We start from the raw sequence: 19,787 nt of genomic DNA on the forward strand, positions 1-19,787 counted from the left end.
TTTCGGTATAGCTAAAATGCAGGTGCCAATTAGGCTACAATACTGAATTGTTATAGACGACTTCCGAGAAGTCAATGGAAGCTTGAGGGGGTTTTGGTTTTTCATAAGGAACAACCCTTCAGTGGTTTCAGGATGAAACAAAAGGATTTACGGTCAAAAATGAAGATTCGGGCTTAAGTGCAATTTCTTAATTTTATCGGAGGGAGGTTGAAATGACATTTTTTTGGAATTTTCGGGGATGCAATAAAAAGTATAGAACTTGTAGGTTGTAATAGTACTATTGGGAAGCTCAGGGGCTTCAAGGAAAGGACCAAAAGTTCAAAATGGAAAGAACTTGGGGTCAAAGTGCAATTTTGCAAAATTGCACAAAGAGCAATTCTACCATGGCCGACCAAGCTTCCTCCACCACCTCTCATCACCGAATTCAGTGGCGAAGGACTCGAGAAAAGTAATCTAGGATGCTTTTGGGTCGAGTCTAGGCCAACAATTGGCCTTGGCTTGGTAGAAATTAGCCAAATTTTCGGCTGAAAGAAACTAGATTTTTATCCACTGAAAATCAATTTTTGAGGCAACTTTTGATGGGATTTGGACTCATTAAATACAAGAGGAGACATTAGAGGCCTTGGGTTGTTTGAGATCTGTCATTTTGGGGTTCAAATTTGGCTATAAATAGAGGATATAGTGGTCGAAGATTTTGCAAGATTTGAGCTTCAAATCGACCTTATTTTTGAACAAATTGAGGCACCAAACCATAGAGATTTTGTTGCCCATGAGGTGAGGATCATTTCTGTAAAGTTTGAGGAATTTTGGAGTTCATTTGAGGGGTGATCAGAGTTTCATCGAAAAAATCGAATTTTATTGAAAACAGACTGATATTTGCTCGGAGGGAAGTCTTCTGGGTGTTGTTTCAAGGTCAAATTTGGCCAAGGTGATCCACTCAAGGTAAGATATCTTTTGGTATATTCATTTTAATTTTCCAGTGTACCAGCGCCGGAGAAGATGACCAGAGATAGTTTTTATTATTTTTAAATACTGAAAATAAAGGAAAATAAAGTAAAAATTGAAATAAGAGGGATACAATTATGAAAAAATATCCAAAAATACAGGAAAATGAATAGTTTATGTTTATGAATTTTTATTTTGGAAATTTCATGATAAAATAATTATTGAGAATTTGTTAAAGGAAAGTTAATTAGAAAAAAATAGGAAGAGATTTCAAAAAATTTCCAGAAAATTTATGGAGGTTATAAATGTTATTTTAAGAATTTTTATGAGTAAACATTGAATAAATTTATTGATTGGATATTTATTTTTAATTTTTGAAGAATTGATGACTATGGAAAATAGAAGAAAAATAGAAAAAAATAGAGAAAAAATAAGAAAAAGTTTAGAAAAATTAGATTATCGATTTTCCTTGGAAATAATTGGTTAGGAAGTGATTTGACCAAGGATCTTGATGATTTTCGTTATTTTCGAGGTTTGCACGCAAATTGAGGCTATGCACGTTTTTTGAGGTAGTCTGAAGTTCGTGCTAAGGTGAATGGTTTTATCCCAAGAACTTATATTTATGATATGATTGCTTATATATGCATGATATTTATGAATGCTATGATCATTTTGTCATATTACATGGAAAATCGTGATGTTGCATGGCACGATATTATTAACATATTGATATTTGTATATGAGAATGGGATGTCGCCCCAATAGTGTAGCTGTAATTCTCTAAAGGCAATTGATGGAATAACGTTAGGATTATCTTGACCAGAGGTGTCAAGATTCTGCCTAGGATTCTATGCCAACCTTGTGGGTCAGAGAAGTTACACTAGAGCAAATAGTTGTTCACGTTATTGCATCATGCATCTATATATATGTTTTTGGACTCTCACTAGAAGTTTCATCTTCTAATGGGTTATGCCCTTGAAACATTCAACGTTCCAGTTGAGACTTGCAGTTTAGGTAAGGAACAAGTTGAGATATGACGGCACGGGGTGACGTGACCGATGGATTTGGCGAGTTGTCCCAGTATTTGCGTCCTCATGAGGATTCAGGATATATTATTATATTGATGATCATGTATAATTGTTATGGTTTAATGCATTTTTGAGGTATCATTAGATTGTATCATTTGAGGTACTTAGTTGTTATCTCTTGATGTTAAGTCTCTATGTAATTAAGTATTTGATGATATGATAGTATAGATTCTTATATTATGATTAAGTGAATTAAGTTATGTATCATATCAGGTTTCGATTTTAAGCTTTTGCATATGTGACGATTACTTGTCTTAGCTTATTAATTATTATTTTGATATGCTGAGAAGATAAAACGGGGTTGTCGGGAAATGATTTATATTGAAAAAAAAAAACTATTTTCAAAATTCCTAGGTTATTTAACACTCAGAAAAGCGGGGCGTTACATGTTGCCTTTAGAGAGATTACATTTTTTCCAATTAGGGTTAAGTGCTGTGTGTGATTCTCTAGACTGAGACATGTTGTTTCATGTCTTGCATACCTTCATATTTTGAACTCTCACTTAGATGATTCAACATCTTATTCAGACTTTGTTCCTGGAATATTCAAATGTTCTAAGTGAAAGCAACGGTTGTAATGATCCAAATTTAGTTAATTAAGTGTTGCATATACGTTTGGAGTATCGGAATGAATTTAATTGGTAATTCAATAGGATAGTGTGTGATTCGGATGGCCTATTTTTCCAATGTGCAATGTTTGTATTGCAACCCGACTTTGACCTTGACTCAATCCGAATCTCTGAAAACCCAAAGCATGAAAGTTGTAGCCATCTCTATTAGCTTTCTATATCATCTTGAATCACCCAAATTGGAGCTCATATGAGAGAGTTATGGTCAAATTAGTATGATATGTCGGAATTGTCCAAAATTTCGTAAGCCATGCGTTTTAGCATTCTGTCTCCTCATTCAATCTAAATTTTGACTATGATTAATCCCGATTCTCTCAAAACTTAAATCATAAAAGTTGTAGATCTATATTTTGGATTTCCATACCATTTTGAATTAGCTCAATCGGATCTCGGACGAGTGAGTTATGCCCGAAATTCAAAAGCATGTCGAATCTGTCCAGAAACATTCGTTTTTCATTAAACCCTCTCAAATCCGGATCCGGGTCGGGCCATTCGGGTTTTTTCTTAGATCCGACAGAACGCATTTCTGGGAGCAAGTTCAGAGACCATTATCTTGATTTTGATGTGGTCGGGGCATGCGTCTAGGCCATTAATCGCTGTCTCTTGCTTTGCCAATATATATATATATATATATATTGAGAGAGTAGCAGAGAGAACGTGAGGAATTGGCAGAGAATTTTCAGAGAGTTGTTGAGAGCTGGGAGGAAGAAGAAAACAGAGGAAGAAGGAGATGAGTTTGGCAGCTTTAGGGTCTTCTTCTTCGTGAATCAGGCAAGCCTCCCTTCCCCCTCTCTTCTCCTTGATTCATCGTAATCAATCTAGCAGTGTGTGGGTGTCCCTGTGCAACCGTGTAGTTTCGCTGCATACAAATATATATGTATAAATGTGTGTGAGCAGCGTCGACCGAGTATTTGCAAGCTTCCCTCCTCTTTTTCTTCTCCTCGGGTCACTGTTATTTTCCAGTGAATGTGCGAGTTGCGAGCTGTGCATTCCATGTAAATTCTGTTATTGCATATACGTATATATATATATATATATTGAGCACAGTGAGTGTCCGTGAGTGTGTGAATTGGGCGTTTGGGCCGAGAGTTGCTGTGTGCATGGGTGAGTTGTGTTGGCCGAGAAGCTCATTGTGCGGGTGTGTATAGGTGCATCGCTGTGTGTAAGTGAATATATGTATCGGGGCAGTGAGTGTTCTGAGTGCTGTGAGTGTGTGATTAAAGCTAAAGAAAGTGTTGTGTGTGTGTGTGCTCCAATTAAAGAAATGGCCTTCGGTTGAGGAGCTTACTGTGCCCGTGTGTGTGTATATCACAATGCGTAAGTGTATATATGTGCAGGTGCAGTGAGTGTTTGAGTGTGTGTGAGCAAAGCTAAGTGGCCTTTGGCCGTGAGTGGGAGGAGTGAATTGCTCACTGTAATGTGTATGTTCTTATATAAATGGGAAATTGGAGTGATATATATATAATGTTGAAGGATGAAAGATGAAAGTGGAGGCAGCACGTCCTTGTGCACTTATAAGTGCTTAGATATATCTTTATATATATATATATACATTTATGTAAATGTTGCTTAAAGACTATAAATACAATTTGAGGTAACTAAATAAATAGTAATAGTAATAGACAATATTAGTAAAGAATGTTTTTATTATTATCTTTCTTTTTTAAAAATAATAATAGAAATAATGTTAGTAAATAATAAGTATTGTGTGTCATAATTCATTAAATTATATATATATTATAATATATTTTTAATAGTTATATATTATATGTAATAGCTCATTATAAAATAAAAGTATAATTTAATAAAATCATAGAAGTTGTAAATGTATCCAGTGTGTCTTGATTGCATCTCTAGAGAGCTTGTTCACTCTCTACTTCCTAAGCAGAATGAAGCTAGGTTATCCTCAGGGTAGTATCCAACCTAGGGCCGAGTTTGGTTTCAGGGTTAGCCAAGTCTCTAGGTGTGGTCATGTTCTCCCTCCGAGAGGGCGGTCTATTATGGTGACGAGTGTTAAGCTACTGATTGTCGACCACTGCGTCCTGATAGATGATGGTTGGTGATATGGGCCCAATTATCGACTATTATGGCTGGCCACAAACGAGCCAGGGCAGCTAATACTATCATTCACCCACCTTTTTTGACATCTTGCATATCAGGGTATTGTGTGTCGGGATTTGGGCTGTATCCATTGGGGGACTTATGTGACTAAATGTTTGGCCACGTGCATACATTGCTATTTATTTTATCCAATAGTTTAGCTAGTCATGAGCACTACATTGAGTGTATTTGCTTATGTGGGTGGGCGTGACTTGATGCTTGATTTTATGGGGGCCTTCTATCAGGTTTCTGCCCATGTGCCATTACATTTTAAATGTGTGCATTTACTTGTTGTTTTGATGCCGACTTTTGATTGAGACTGAGACCACAACTGTGACAGTGTCAGGTACACCGCGCTGGTTATATTTCCACACACGCGAGTTCTTTTGGGTTAGCGTGTTATGACTAGGTGAGGTCGCTCCCACTTGAGGTTTTCTTTACAGGTTGCAGGTTTAGTCTGCCCTGGCTCACTCAGGTATATATCATGGGTTTGGGCGCCATTGTTTTCTTTTGTGGACCGTAAGACCCTGTATGTGCGCATTTCTTTTATGCACGAGATACCTGGCATTTGTTTGTTGACATGGACATGCTTTGCATGGATACTGCATGTTAGGTGCAGGGTACTCTATAGTGCTTATTCTTGTTGTCCGTTCCTTTTGTATGAGCTTGTTGAGTCTTGTGACTCACTCATTTACTTCTCTTCATTTCAAGTAAGGGCAATGGCAAGATTGGGGATGGTCCCAGTGAAGTTTAACTTCTCTGTAGATGGTGTACAGGGCAGGTCGAGTTAGCTTTATCTTATGGCTTTTTGTACTTTGAGACTTTGGGGATTACGACGTCCTTTGTGGCGGGTTGTGGTTTGTTTTGTGGTTTGGATTTGTCTTTGGCCAAGGATTGTAAATGTAACCTTGCTGGGCTTGTGGTGTTTTGAATTTTGTTTCAGATTTTTCAGATTCATGATCAGGTATATTTGAATGTGAGGTGCATGCATGACAGGTTTTGTATTCGTTATTTGGAACTCTTGCTCGGGTTCTATGGCTAGTCCGGGGGACCTTGGTCGGGGTCCTACAGCGGTACCAAAGAAAAATGAATTGTCGAGGAGTAATGACTATTTGTAAATGATTCATAGCATTTTTTTTATTATGATGTATATTACTTTGATGATGTCATGTTAACGATGATATGATTTTCATGTTCTGAATAAAGTAGTTTCGATTATGTACCTTTTGAGGTTTCGATCTAGCTTCCGCATTTATGATGATGTTACACGTTTTAGCTTACTGATTTTAAGTTTGATATGTTGAGAAGGTACAATGGAATTATTGGGAATTAATTTATGTGTATTGAATTAGATGTAGTATGTTGAAAAAATATATATATATATTCCCGAAATTTTAAAATATTTAACGCTGGAAAAAAGTAGTGTGTTACACAAAAACCTATACCTTGTTGTTCTATCTTGAGGATACCTTTTAGGAAGAAACTAACTAGCTTGAACTGGAACCCATTAATTTTGGTGCAAACCTAAAGAAATGGATTACATATATAAGTTGGTTCACCCTATCAAATCTAAACACACCTTGCTATCCTAAGTTCGTTGCAGAATTCTGTTCTAGTTTACCTAAGAGTCCTATTGAAAATAAACAAGAAAACTACTCAATAGATGATATTAGGTTTAGATTTCAAGGAGAAAACTAGTTCTGTACATCATCTAGCCTCTGTTCTATACTTTCCTTATCTGAATGTGAAACTTTATTGGATGATGTTGACTATGACCCTGATGAAATTTGGACCTATTTCATTGGTAAATTTGAACCATTTTTACGTGCATTTACCCTAGCTCACATGAATTCCAAGACCCTAAACACATAATTCTTCATCATTTCATTGCCACCTCTGTTAATATCAAGAGTGATTCTTTCACTTTTTCACATCAGATGATCTTATCACCATGTGATGTGAAGTAAAAAAACATTCATTTCAATCTTTTTGCATTTATTTTTGATAGAATGTACCAATTAGTTATCAACAAATCCAAAGGCGAGCTGTCTTATGGCATGATAGTTTACAAAACTAAGGGAACATTTCAAAGTGAAAGATCACTACCTCATTCTTCTTTTGACACCTACTCTAAATAAACCCTCACAAGAATAAAATTCAAATGTATTGAGAGAGCTTGGAAAATGCCTCAAGAAGAGGATGAGGCAGACAAGAATGATGAAATAGGTCCCTCACAGCCTTCCTCCAATCTACTTGATTCCTCCACTCAGACTACCACTTCAAGCTCAGCAGCCATAGACAGCCTCAGGGGAAGAGACCAAATGATGACAATGGAAAGGGTTATGCATAGATAAGAAAAGAACTTTAAAAAAAAAGACATTGAGACGGCTATGGGGTTCTCTTACTCGCAGCCTATAAATATTAAAATAAATTTTATTTTATTTTAAACAAGCCCAAAATCTGAGTATTTCAATCTTATTACGCCAATTAAGTTACCTCTTTTGACTGAAATTGCAGCTCAAAGTGGAGGACGATAGCTCAAAATATAGAAGAACAAAGAATAAGACAAACCCCATTCATAGCCTGAAGCTAAATCACCATTCGGTAAACAAAGCCGCAGATTCAGAATATGTACAAATGGTGGTGTCAAGCTAGCTACAGCAATGAACAGAGAACCCTGCTAATTAACAACATCAAATATGAAACACACATGGGAACTGGGAAGGGCAAAGGAAAACAAACAAACAAACAAACATGAACAAAGAAATTGGAAAGACATTAGGAGCTGCTGCTAATTAAGCTAGACGGTTATTTGGCAAAAAAGCTGCCGCTGTTCAACGATGGGTTGAGTCCAGAAGGACCAAATTCCTCTACGAGTCCATATATATTAATATAGGTTGTGATGGATGTGGACCTTCCTGCACACTTGCATCCATCCGTCATTCACTGCAGAAGAAACCGGAATCCATAGATGCATCCGACTACCTCTGCCACCAGTCAAGCACGATTTGACATTTTCAAGTTAATTGTCACATTTGTATCACAACAGCTCTTCAACGGGTTTAGCAGTGCATTTCATGAACTTGTTTTTTTGGGCCAGACCCAAGAGGAAATCTGTAAATATGTGCTCATATTCTGGCATTTTACCATACCCTGCAATATAGTAACAACCAACCAAAGAGCCGTTACTCAACACCACCACCACCTAAGATGCTGCAGTGCAAAATGAAAATCTGCACTCTCAACCAAATACCTCTGTTGAGTGGGGCACACATGCACACGTGTAAAAAAATAAAAAATAAAAAATAAAATGATGTTAAATATATATATATGTTATATATATACATATGCACATAGAGAAGGGAAGCAGGTGGGCTGAGGACGGTGATGGTGACAAAGGATGATGGCGATGGCAACGGTTACGACGGCAAACAATGACGGTGACGACTGATTTGGAAGCCGGAGGCAACAATCGATCTAGGCTTCCTCCTGCTCACAACGACGACAACCGATTTGGAAGCTAGATCGACCACTGATCTGGACTTCCTCCTGAAGGCCACCTCATAGAAAGCGACCGACGATCCTCTGCTCTTGTTGGCAAATGACTTCCTTTGCCGGTTGCCTCGCCCTCACTGTTGACCGCTTAAGCCAGACCCATCGACGTTAACGATTAGCCATCAAACTTCTAGATTCGGCTTTCTTCCAGATCAACCTCCATCACCACCTCCAGCTTCTAGATCAGCCGCCACTTCCAGCCCAACATTGTTGCATGTCGTCATTGTCGTCCTCCTTCATCGTCATCCCCATCCTCTGCCTGCCTTCCTTTGTAAATATATCTATAACACACACACACACACATATATATATATATAACATATATTTAACATTATTATTTTTTTTTATTTTTTTTTACACGTGTGTATGTGGGGCCCACTCAAAATGTTTTAAAATACCAAGTGACATGCCACATCAGCAGGTCTTGGACACCTCTTGAATCAAATCCGAATCGTTGATAAAATTGCAATCAATTGATCAAATCATACCTCATTGCCAAAATCAAAACTTTTGGATAAAATTGTAAAAACACAAAAATGTTTGGATTTTTCGTGCTAATAGCCCTTAATAATTTGGTAACACCGAGGCTCATATATGATGAAAGGAAATATGGACAGAGAAAAGCTTTGATAAACCATGCATGCACAAAAGAATAAAAATCACCATCTTAAAACGGAATATTGTGTAAAGCAGACTATTGCTTACCAGGGAAATAGTTGATGTCAATGACATAGAAGTGGTCTTGGGTTCCATGCTCCCTAATCATATCCAAGTTGAATAACCGAAGACCCTATACAATAAGTATGCAATTAAAGGTATTAAGATAAAATGTATAAATATAACCCTTTAAATCTCATATTCAATGCCACTTCAGAATTAGGAAAGCTACCAATCGACAACGAAGTTCCCTAGCAAGTCTCTCAAGCAAAGGTTGTGGAGGAAGCTCTGCAGATAATAAGAATAAACTACTGTGGTGAGAGCCCTCACAAGATTTTAAAACCCAAGCTGAATACAAGTTCTCAAGACCTTTAGAGATTGGTGAATTGATTTGAAGCCTTCAAGGTAACCACTCCATGCCACAACAAAATTTTGCTCAACTTTGTTAAACACCAGCCTAATAAGCAGGTGAATTATGTGAATGGCCCCGAGGACACCACCACCTCCCTAACATCTTACAATTGCACACTTCCACAATCAGAAATCAAAAGGAAGGATTGGCTTTTATGGAAGGGATGGGCTTACCAGCAATGCTGGGGTCCAGATCTGCATCATCGGCAGATGCTGCAGCACAAGAAACCCTTGGAAAGCGGAATATGCCAGCATTTTCTGATAGCTCGAGTTTACTAACATCTGGTAAAGAGAAACGCCTGACAACTTTAATAGCTTCCCCAACAATGTAGACCTTGAAGAGAACACCACCTACAATTTTGAAGTTATTAGCTAACAATTACAGCAATTAACATGTTCGGGAAGCACACGAGTGGAGTTGGTATACCATGGTTAACAAACTCTTGTAGAACAAGTGGAGGTTCAAGTATCTGGAGGGAGTGCTGATCATAAGCCAGGGACAGTTCATGTGATTTTGCAGTTCCATCCACCACCAAAGGCTTTGCAACTGGAACAGGGAATAATAAGGAATTCCAAATATTAAGTTCCCAACTTCCCACTTCCCAGGAAATTCCAAAAACAAGAATGTTGATGCGAAGATAAAAAAATATGAGTAAATTATACTAACCACCCGAGGTTTGATCTAATTGCAGACATTACCCATCACATTTTAGAAATGACAGTAACACCCTTACCATTACAAAATCAAGTGAATTGATTTCTCTCTCTTTCCCTCTCTCCCCCCCCCCCCCCCCCCCCTCTACAGTAGGGGTTTGCTGAAACTCCACCCCTGCTGAGGGTCAACAATCAAAACAATTTCAGAGAGGAAATGCAAATGGGTGCAGACCCCACAAAATCAATTGCAGATCATCTTCAAGGATTTGAATCTCATGTGCATACACGCATTCATATATGCCTACCTAAGTATCTATCCAAGTGATTGTATGCTATATATCATAAATGGATCAAAGTTCCATTTTTTACCCAAAGGTGAGGAGTTTGGTAGATTGAGCAATAATGAAGACCACAAGAGCAGAAATGAGGGTAATTGTTGAATATGAAGACGGTGAAGGCAAAGACGATGATGTTGTCATTGTTGCTGTTTTCTGCCATAGTATTATAGTGAAACTGAGTTTTGGAGCTTTGCTTGGAAGATGAGAAAGAGAGTTCTACCCAGCTCTTCACAGGTCGCTCAACCCCCAGTACCCCACCCAGGCCACCCCCACTGTGGGGGTTCAGCGAACCCACAGTAAAGAGAGGGAGGGAAGGTGTGAGAGAGGGAGCAAGGAGAGAAAAAGGTCGCTAAAAGGTGATCTCATCCATTGCTGACTTGCTTGAAGAAACCAAGATCTGTTTGCCGGGAGCTGAATAGCAAAAACCACGTCCCACATCTCGATGGAGCTGCTATTCCTGGAGAAAGGATAAGGGGAGAGAGAGGAGAAGGTTGAGAGAGCAAGAGAGGGAGGGTATTTTTGGAATTCTCAGCCCATTGCTTTGTTATATAACCCTAGCCAAGCTGGAACTAAATATTACCAAGCAATTAATTGCCCATTCAATAATGAATCGCTAAAAATGACAGAGACAATCTGTGAAGGAGTTAATGCAATCAATATATATATATACACACACACACAGACACATATACGTGTGTGTATATATATATATATATATATATGCTAAAACAGTGCAATAGCAAAAAGCAAGCAAACTCACCAAGAGGTAGCTTCAACCCAGCTGTTTTAACTGCATCAGGGATAGATGTCCGGTCTTTTTTGATAACCAATTGCCTTGGAACACCAACTGTGCCTGTCGGCGGTTCATTATCAGTTGTAATAATTAATAATGGTCAGCAATTCAATCTGCTCACATCTGGGTAAAGATAAGGGCAACCAAAGTATACCATAGTTATCAAGAACATACCATACTGGTCACAAAATAGTACTAAATATGCTTGGTATCACTCTGGTCCAAATATTGGTCAACATCGACCATACCACACGATACCAGCCAGTATTGGCTTCAATCTTAAGATCGGTGCACCACCCCATATCGGTCCCCAAGCAAATGTTTTTTCTCTACGTAATCTGATTTTTTTATTCTACTTTTCATAATTTAACTCTCAATTCTCTCTTAGTGAAGGCAAAAGTCAAAACCCTAAACAGTTCACCAATCTCAAAAACCGTACAAAAATGGAAATGCTATGTATGTTTATGCTGATTACTTGATTTTCAAATATTTCCATTTTGTTAGGTTATGTTAGATTGGTCATTTAGGCAAAATTGTTTATTTTTTAATAGGTTATGTATATTGTTTAGGAAAAAATATTATTTTATTTAGTTTATATATGTTTATGTTAGGTTATGGTATTTGTTATTGAAAAAATTTATTATGTTTATATAAATCTGAAATGGTGCTTTAGTACCAAGTTGTCAAAAATGCATCTGAGATGGGACTAGGCTCAAGGCTCATCAAAGGGCGCCTTGTTCTATGAGGCAGCACCTAAGCTCTAAGGTATATGCCTCACCCCATTTGTGCCTGTGTAATAACTAAGAAAAACTAAGAGAAATTTGAGAACACAATAAACACACCCCATTTAGCTATCTAATGAATGTTTGCATCACATCCAAAAGGCTTGTGCCTAGGCTCCAAGCACTCTTGCGCGTCAATGTGCCTTGAGCATGGACAACTATGCTTGGTACCACCCAATACCAGCATCACACCATTCCAATAGCAAATCCAGTACCTTGTCCAGTATAATATTGACAACTATAGAATCCATATTAAAATGAGCAGCAAGAATTACCATACGCATTGGACAAGTTCAAGTCTGAAACATCCTGAAGCATAGACTGACGATTGTGCACATGCTGTATGGCATCTGGTGGATCAAGAACTGTAACTTCGGGATGCGTTTGCCTATAATCCTTCAAAAAAGAGGCCAATAAGAGTAAGAATGGTACCACAAGATTGTTAATGCATCTTTACAAGCTTAACAGGTAAATTTTAGCAGTTAAATTGCCAAAAGAAGGGTGAAAATAACTAGCATTTGAAAGGAATTCCCAAGGGGAAAAACAAATATAAGACATACCTTCTATCAAATGCAGAGCCAATTTTTCAATTAAAAAATAATAAATAAAAATAAAACACACCAAAAACAAATTTGGAACAAAAAATAAATGGGTGAAACAATAATAGAAAAACCAATCTCAATATTCCATGGCATGAAGGTTAGAAAAATTGGATGAGCAATTGATGCTTTCAACTGACAAAAAGGAATAAGTAGTAGGTGAAAGGAATTTTCCAACAGACAAAATACCTTTCAATCTTACATAGTTACTAAGAAACTCACTTTGACCAGCCAGTCACTATTTCCTATTCCAAAACTGAGTTGAACAGTGCCTGAGACAGTTACACATGTTTTGAGAAAAAGTACTTCAAAATTCTCGAGGAATCTTGAAAATATATATAAGGAAACATAAAAAATAAGATCACTATCGATCATGACAGGATTGTCCAAATGTTTATCCAACACTGGCATTTTTACAGAACATTGAACTCTTGAAATACTTTATATTACTGTTCTCGTGGATAATAAATATTTCACGTATCTATTTCTGGTTTTATTTCACATATTCACAATTATGGTGTTTTCCATTATTTTGCTCAATAATCACTAGAATCCCTGTTTTTTGGCCATATTTAGGATTCCAACAATTACAAAGATCCCTTCAGTTTCTAAATCTCTAGTTTCTTTTGTCAATTTGGTAGCTAAACAATAGAGTAAATTTTTCTTGTATCTATATTAAAATCCTATCGTTTAATTGGGTTAGTTCATTCTTCAATGCAGTGTTCTAAAAATCGTCCTAGGCGGCTGCCCAGGCGTCGGCGAGATGCTAGGCGGCTGTTGGCCGCTGCAAATTTGGCCTAGTCGTCCCCCCTAGGCGTTGGCCCGATTAATCAGCAGACAGCGGTGCCTAACCACCTGGGATGCCTAATTTTTGGCTATAAATTTATCCATTTTAGGGTTTCTTCATTTTTGAAACCCCTCATCTCTCAGCCATCTCCCCCTCTTATCTCTCAGCCATCTCCCCCTTCTCTAACCCAAGGCCGCCTCTGCCTGAACGCCGCCAGTACCTCATCACTGCCTCCAGCTCCATCGCAACCTCCTCATCGTCTCTACGCCATCATCACCATCAAGCTCCATCCTCGCCGGCGCGTCCTCATTGACTCAACACCGCTGTCAAGCTCCATCTCTTCTGCGGGTACCTCTTGTAACCCCTCGCTCTCTCTGGTTATTGGGTGTTTGTGTTTTTATTTTATTTTATTTTTCTTTTCCATTTATATATTAGATATATATATAGGTTTGTTATGCATATTTATACCTTTTACTTGGTAAAAATCTACATCTAATTTTAATTTTTAATTAGGGTTAAAATTCTATTCATATTGCATATAAGATGATGGATGGAGGAATATGCCATTCACCAATTGCATTCACCATGTTTGGAATTAAAGAACAAACTACAAGGAATATAGAAGCACCTATAGCTATCCTACAAGCATTGGCCTTCAACATTTTACAGCAATTTAATCTAGGTATTTAATTTATCTGTGAAAAAAAAAACAAAAAATTGGGAAAAAAAAACTATGAAGTTTTGATGAGCTATGGAATTTGAGCAATTTCAAGCAGAACATATGCATCCATATGTCATCTTGGTCTTGTAGTTTGTTATCAAATATGTTATTTTGAATATTGAGTTGAGTTAAGTGAGGTTATATATATATAGGTTTTTGTTGCAAGCTTCTTCGATTCAATTAAAAATGTTGGATGGGACTAAGAGTACGGGAGCATCGTCCGATGCAACTTTTGTTCTTAAAAGAAAGTCAAATGATGTCGGATGGGAGTATGGAATGTTAATTGATCCGAAAAATATGGATAAAGTTAAATGCAAGTTATTGTTGCTTTTGCCTTATTCTTCGGATATGGTTTATTTTTCTCAGGCTTAATTCCATTATTTCACTTGTCTTTCCAACTTTAATTTACTTAAAAATAACATCAAATTACATCAAAAAGTTAAAAGAAAAAATAATTTTCCTAGGCCCTGCCTAAGCCCCCTAGGCGCTAGGCCCCAGCCTGGCACCCGACTAGTGTCTAGCGCGTTTTAGAACACTGCTTCAGTGAAACAAGTTCCTCTCTCACTTCCCTCCCCTCACCAGAAAAGGAAAAAGAAAAAGAAAAAGAAAACAAATCTAGCTACCAACATTCCTCAAGCAGTGCTCATGAAGTCAAGACACATCACTCTGATCGAACCTGCCTGCCACATATGACTGACCTTCAACACCATCTCACCTTGACTTTCATCCACCATCAGGCAAGTGGCCATTCACCATTTCTTCTGTCCCAACATCACCCTTCTGCAATTCTCTTTTTCTACCAACAACTTTTGCACAAAAGATACTAATTAAGCATTCCCTGCTCCAACCCCTCATCTGAAGACTAGTGCTGCAGCAAACCTTAGCCAAAACAGTCGAACACCATCAGCAGCATTCCCATCAGTATTTTACCACTGATTGAGGTTTCTTCATTCTGGGCAGTTCCTAGTATTATTTACCACAAAAACATGTATTGACATTGAGATATATATTTTATGGCAATGAATCTATTCTACACAATCACGTGAATTGTACATCATTAACAAGGTGTGAATCACCTAGAACCCTAGAAACACATCACTAACAAGGCATCTATCATGTAAAACTCCAGAAATAGCATAACAGTCAAACTCACTGGAGTTGCTAAACAAATAACGGATATCTAACAAAAAACAGGGATATCCATAGTCTAAATAACATAATGCTACAACATTGTCAAATAACATAAAAACTCACTGGAGTTGCTAAACAAATAATGGACATCTAACAAAAAACAGGGATGTCCATAGTCTAAATAACATAATGCTACAACATTGGTAAATAACACAAATTAAGTACTAACATTGTACTTAAAACAAAAATAGCATGTTTTTTTCTCCTACAACTAATCTATCTCTCTTGAGTCTCTAATATGTACAAGACAGATGCACATAATAAAAAATGAACAATCAAATTTTATGATATCTAGCATTTCAACATGATCAGGAAAGGAGAATCAGAAACCCTAGTTCAATGGCATAGGTGCAGCAAGCATCATAAATACCAGATTTTAAAACAACTAGATTACATAGGTTAGCTCTCTCCCATTCAGCTGATCGAAACGATAGCACCCCGTTCTGGAAACAAAAACCCTTTTACAATGAGGAGGAATCTTTTGCAAGAAATTGCTTATGAGAAACCTGAACATATCAGCTAAGTTTCCACTGAAGAAAAGATCCTCACTTGCTCGAATCTTGAGGCTTCAACCTCAATTATCAGGTCATGATTCATGACAAGGGAAAGAGCAAGTATTCTGCAAGTTATGTCAGACATGCATAAGTTTAGGCATTAAAATCTAGCTGGCCATCAGTCACTATCGCTGCATGATTGATGCAACAGTAGATTGTATCATATGCTAAACATAAAGTTGCAGGTTAGTATACTTGACTGGCATAATAATAAGTGAATTCCAGCATATTCATAAATTCTTCAAAAACCAGATATAAAACAGTTCAGGTGGACCAACCTCAAGAATCTGCTGCCACTTCCTCCCCGTTAACTGCATAAGAAAATAAGATAAAATCAAAATTTTCATCAAAATAAATGAAATTGCGCATTAGCTGAATTGCCTGTGTGCTCATGTGTCTACATTCTTCTTCCTTTTAGTTTACAGTGACATGAGCATATACCTCATTCACAGATGCAAGCAAGTGGATCACTGTGTCTGTGCACCTAAGGAAGGAAGGATACAGCCACATGAAGTGGACACAGTATGGTATGAAAACATAGGACATGAGATTGCACTACTTGAGAATACAGATACAACAAAAAGTCATATTTTGTCGACTATGCCTACAGAAATATTCTTTACAGTCCCACCAAAATGGTGAAAAAATAAAAGATAACATAATTTAATTCATATATTTAGAAACCATTTAGTATTTCCCAACAAAAGAAAAAAGTTCCTTAAACATATGGAAATAAAAATTTTAGCATTCTCATAATAAAGATAATAAATTCAACAGTTACTATTATTCATTCAAAATAGATAAAACTGGGGAACTTGGAAAACAATGATTTGACATCCAGTATTCATAAGAACAGAAACAAAAAATAACAAAATTAACAAATTTTCTAACTTCCAATTAAACCCAATTTCTATCAAGTCGTCCATTGGACAAATCCACAAGGAACTTTTGGCACATATTTTTGACATGTCTGTGGAGGATGCCTCAATCCACATTTTAGAATACTCTCATCTATAAAGGGGGCATCCTTAAGGCATGTGACTTCCCGCTTTGCAATGGCGGGGGAGGGGTCATATTTATAGACAACCTCTCCCCTGCCCCCCTGCAAAAGAGGCTATCCTCAAACCATGACCTACCTACAAGTTACTCTATCTGTAAAGAAGTTAAAATTTTTGGATTTTCAAATTTGATGAAATTAAGTAATCTAAAGGAGAAAATGGCTAGTAGCAGATAATCAGATTATTTTGTTTATAATTTACTTCACTTTACTTTTTGAGACAGATATAGCTCGTGCAGGGGGAGGGGCAGGAGATGGGCATTCATCATCTACCGTGAATATGGGTCTCTCTCAAGTGTTGGTCAGATCACGAATCTGACAATGGAATTCTCGAGGAATCGAGAATGGAAAACCGAGAGAGAATAGGGGAATTTTAGGGAGAGAAGGAGAGATTAGATCAGAGAGGGAATTTAGAGAGAGAGTTTAGAGAGAATGGGAGGGAAACTTATTTCCAATTTCATTCAACATATTCATTTAGGCGCCTGGATCAGCTATTTATACTGATCCAGCAACTTGGGCGCCAAAAACGGTTGGCCCGAGCCATGTGCGCTTACAACTAGGTTATAGCATGCTGGAACATTCTTCCAGCTATGCGAAATATAGAAACTCAGCTTCTATTAGCCTAATTACATATTATTCATACTGCTAGTTACTACCCCCAACATCTCGGTACATGACAGTGTCCAAAGTGGCTGGTTTTAGAAAGGTTTAAAGAATAATATGATATGCTTTGTTATAGCATCAGATACATATCCGGAAGTGTCCAGAAAGCATGAGTATCAAACATAATATGAATATCCGACAGAAAATACAATAGATGTATACTAAAAATGTTCATGCTTCTTAGATGTGTATGTTCTTGTGCATGATAAAGAGAGAGATTTCTAAAACTATCCCATGGTAAGTTAGCTAGCGAAGCATACATGTAAACATAAAAGGGGTGGTGCAGCAGTTACAGAAATAAAATCTCTACTGACCTTGTGTAAAACAATATCGAAAGGACCTTGGTCATAAAGGGGTCTATTTGGATCAATAGCAACAAAAGATATGCCCTTGTTCCTGCATGTTCAAGACATAGAGTCCAACAACTGTAAATTAAAATTGGAATTAAGGATGCACCAACACTATGTCTTGAATATCATATCTTGTAAAATTTCGCAAGCATTATTGTATAACATTTACAAGTGAATTGAAAAGTCGTTATAAATGATGCTAAGTAAGAGTATCACCATAACATCACATTTAAGTCGTTTCAATTTTGTACACAATTTTCACTATGAAAATGTTTCCATTTTCACTATGAAATAAAAAACATGACGGACAAGTTCACCTCATCCATGAGATTGATAGGATAATAACTCAATCAACTGAACCAACAGAAACTAAAAATTCAATCACCCAGCCAAATCCAGGGGGCAAACAAATAATTTAAGACTGAACAATAAACAAAACAAGAAGATCTCCCACATGTGGAGGTTCTTAGTAACTTTCAACAGAAAAAAAATTAATTATAACTTGCTGGCTAGGCAAGTTAATAAAAAACATCCTTGGTAACATAAGCACAGGAAAAGAAAACGATGCTCACTGACCACAAACAAGTTAAATCTTACATTCAACTTAGGTTTGAACCAGCACAAGAATAGAATTTATTTTTTTTTTTTAAAAAAAAAAACCTTTATTTTGGCATGATAGTAAAGCAAGGAATGTCATATGGCATAGAATGCATATGGTTGTTGACATGATAGTCTAATCTCCGTTGGAAGCACAAAAATTTTGTAAAGATAGAAAAAGTTCAAATTCATTTCAAAATTAAAAACATTCATTTATCCCTAATAAATCCATTGTCTTTTGTGTTAGGTCACCAAGATATTATAGACGTTAAACAGTACCAAGTCAAGCAAAATGTGAACTAGTTGCAGTTAATAATTTCAGAACGTCCCATCATCTAATTTGTCTACAACAAAAGAAAGCAAACAACTCTGCCCGAATAACCCCCACCAGTGAAAACAAACCACCTTTTGCAAACAACAAGGATATTGGCCCACAATTACAAAGAACAAACACAAAGGATTCGGCAATATCAACACAAAAAGATTCGTCCGTCCAAAAAGAAGCGACACGGAGATTCAGATTCAGTTCCAGGAGAAAAAAAAACAATAACAAACGGGAAAATTCACATGCATATATACAGATATCTAAGCAATAATTAAGCCGAAGAACACAGAAAACAGATTAGACTAACATTTCCATGTTAATTAAGCCGAAGAACACAAAAAACAGATTAGACTTAACATTTCCATGTTTTGTAATTGTTTTTTTATCCAATTCGAGAGTAGCACAACAACGATTAGGGATAAAATCACCTAGCCAGGCCTTCAAGCTTGGGCTGCAAAAAGCTCCTCTTCTTCTTGGAGGTAAGAGCGTAGCCGACCACGACATCCCTCGTCTGGCGCGGAAAGCCTCCAGAGTACTTTTGCGCCACCATCTCTTCCTCCGCCTCCTCCTTCAACCTCATTCCGGCACCAATTGCTGTTTATATGCCTATCCGTGTATATCCGAGTGTATGTTTGAGATGGAAAGGCTAAATTTGGCGACGGAATCTTGATTTGGAGAGCGAGAAGGAGAGGGAGCGGAATCGAAAACGAGAAGGGGCGTGAATGTTGAATGTGGTATTGAAGCGTGGAAGAGATTTGGAGACAAATGGAGAGACAGAGAGAGAGAGAGACAGTCACAGAGAGGCAACCGGGAGAGGCAGATGACGCATTGTAACGCGTGTTTGTTGTGTGTGCGTGTATATGCATGTAGTTGTCGGTTGTCGCTTGGTGGTGGGCTGTTCGGCTATGGCGACCTGAGAGAGGAATAAAGTTACTATGCGGTCGGGCTCATTCAGTTACGATGGAGCCTAATATGGGATATTTTTATATTTT

At 37.4% G+C, this 19,787-nt stretch overlaps 1 protein-coding gene and 1 long non-coding RNA gene across 4 annotated transcripts; one reads left to right on the plus strand and one right to left on the minus strand.

Annotated features, from left to right (window-relative positions):
• The first annotated feature begins 5,104 nt into the window (after nucleotides 1-5,104).
• On the plus strand, nucleotides 5,105-5,594 carry LOC127808319 (uncharacterized). Its single transcript, XR_008024910.1, has 2 exons — nucleotides 5,105-5,236; nucleotides 5,473-5,594. It is a non-coding gene; the product is annotated as an uncharacterized LOC127808319 (long non-coding RNA).
• Nucleotides 5,595-7,322: 1,728 nt separating this feature from the next.
• LOC127808105 (inositol-tetrakisphosphate 1-kinase 3-like) lies at nucleotides 7,323-19,744 on the minus strand. 3 transcript variants are annotated; one of them, XM_052346479.1, is made up of 11 exons: nucleotides 19,224-19,257; nucleotides 17,838-17,919; nucleotides 16,082-16,114; nucleotides 15,799-15,868; nucleotides 12,227-12,347; nucleotides 11,137-11,229; nucleotides 9,812-9,931; nucleotides 9,559-9,735; nucleotides 9,206-9,261; nucleotides 9,022-9,106; nucleotides 7,323-7,914 (listed from the first exon to the last, which is right to left on the minus strand). In XM_052346479.1, exons 4-11 carry the CDS (start codon nucleotides 15,844-15,846, stop codon nucleotides 7,802-7,804), a joined length of 813 nt encoding a protein of 270 aa, XP_052202439.1. In that variant the 5' UTR covers nucleotides 15,847-15,868; nucleotides 16,082-16,114; nucleotides 17,838-17,919; nucleotides 19,224-19,257; the 3' UTR covers nucleotides 7,323-7,801. The 3 variants fall into 3 exon arrangements, 2 of the variants coding, with proteins under 2 accessions (XP_052202439.1, XP_052202438.1); XM_052346478.1 differs by lacking the exon at nucleotides 15,799-15,868 and having other exon boundaries at nucleotides 19,224-19,729; XR_008024872.1 differs by lacking the exons at nucleotides 7,323-7,914; nucleotides 15,799-15,868 and adding an exon at nucleotides 9,343-9,480 and having other exon boundaries at nucleotides 19,224-19,744.
• Nucleotides 19,745-19,787: the final 43 nt, after the last annotated feature.

Source organism: Diospyros lotus, chromosome 8 (assembly GCF_014633365.1).
Source record: "Diospyros lotus cultivar Yz01 chromosome 8, ASM1463336v1, whole genome shotgun sequence".
In the NCBI taxonomy this organism is placed as follows: Eukaryota; Viridiplantae; Streptophyta; class Magnoliopsida; order Ericales; family Ebenaceae; genus Diospyros; species Diospyros lotus.

Bases quoted from the DNA above. Each gene is read 5' to 3' on its own strand.
- LOC127808105 (XM_052346478.1), bottom strand. From the start codon at position 19,375: ATGAGGTTGAAGGAGGAGGCGGAGGAAGAGATGGTGGCGCAAAAGTAC. The intron at 17,920-19,223 runs GTGATTTTATCC...TTGAACATGCAG, and splicing joins AAGCTTGAAGGCCTGGCTAG to GAACAAGGGCATATCTTTTG. The intron at 9,736-9,811 runs GTATACCAACTC...TCAAAATTGTAG, and splicing joins ACAAGAGTTTGTTAACCATG to GTGGTGTTCTCTTCAAGGTC.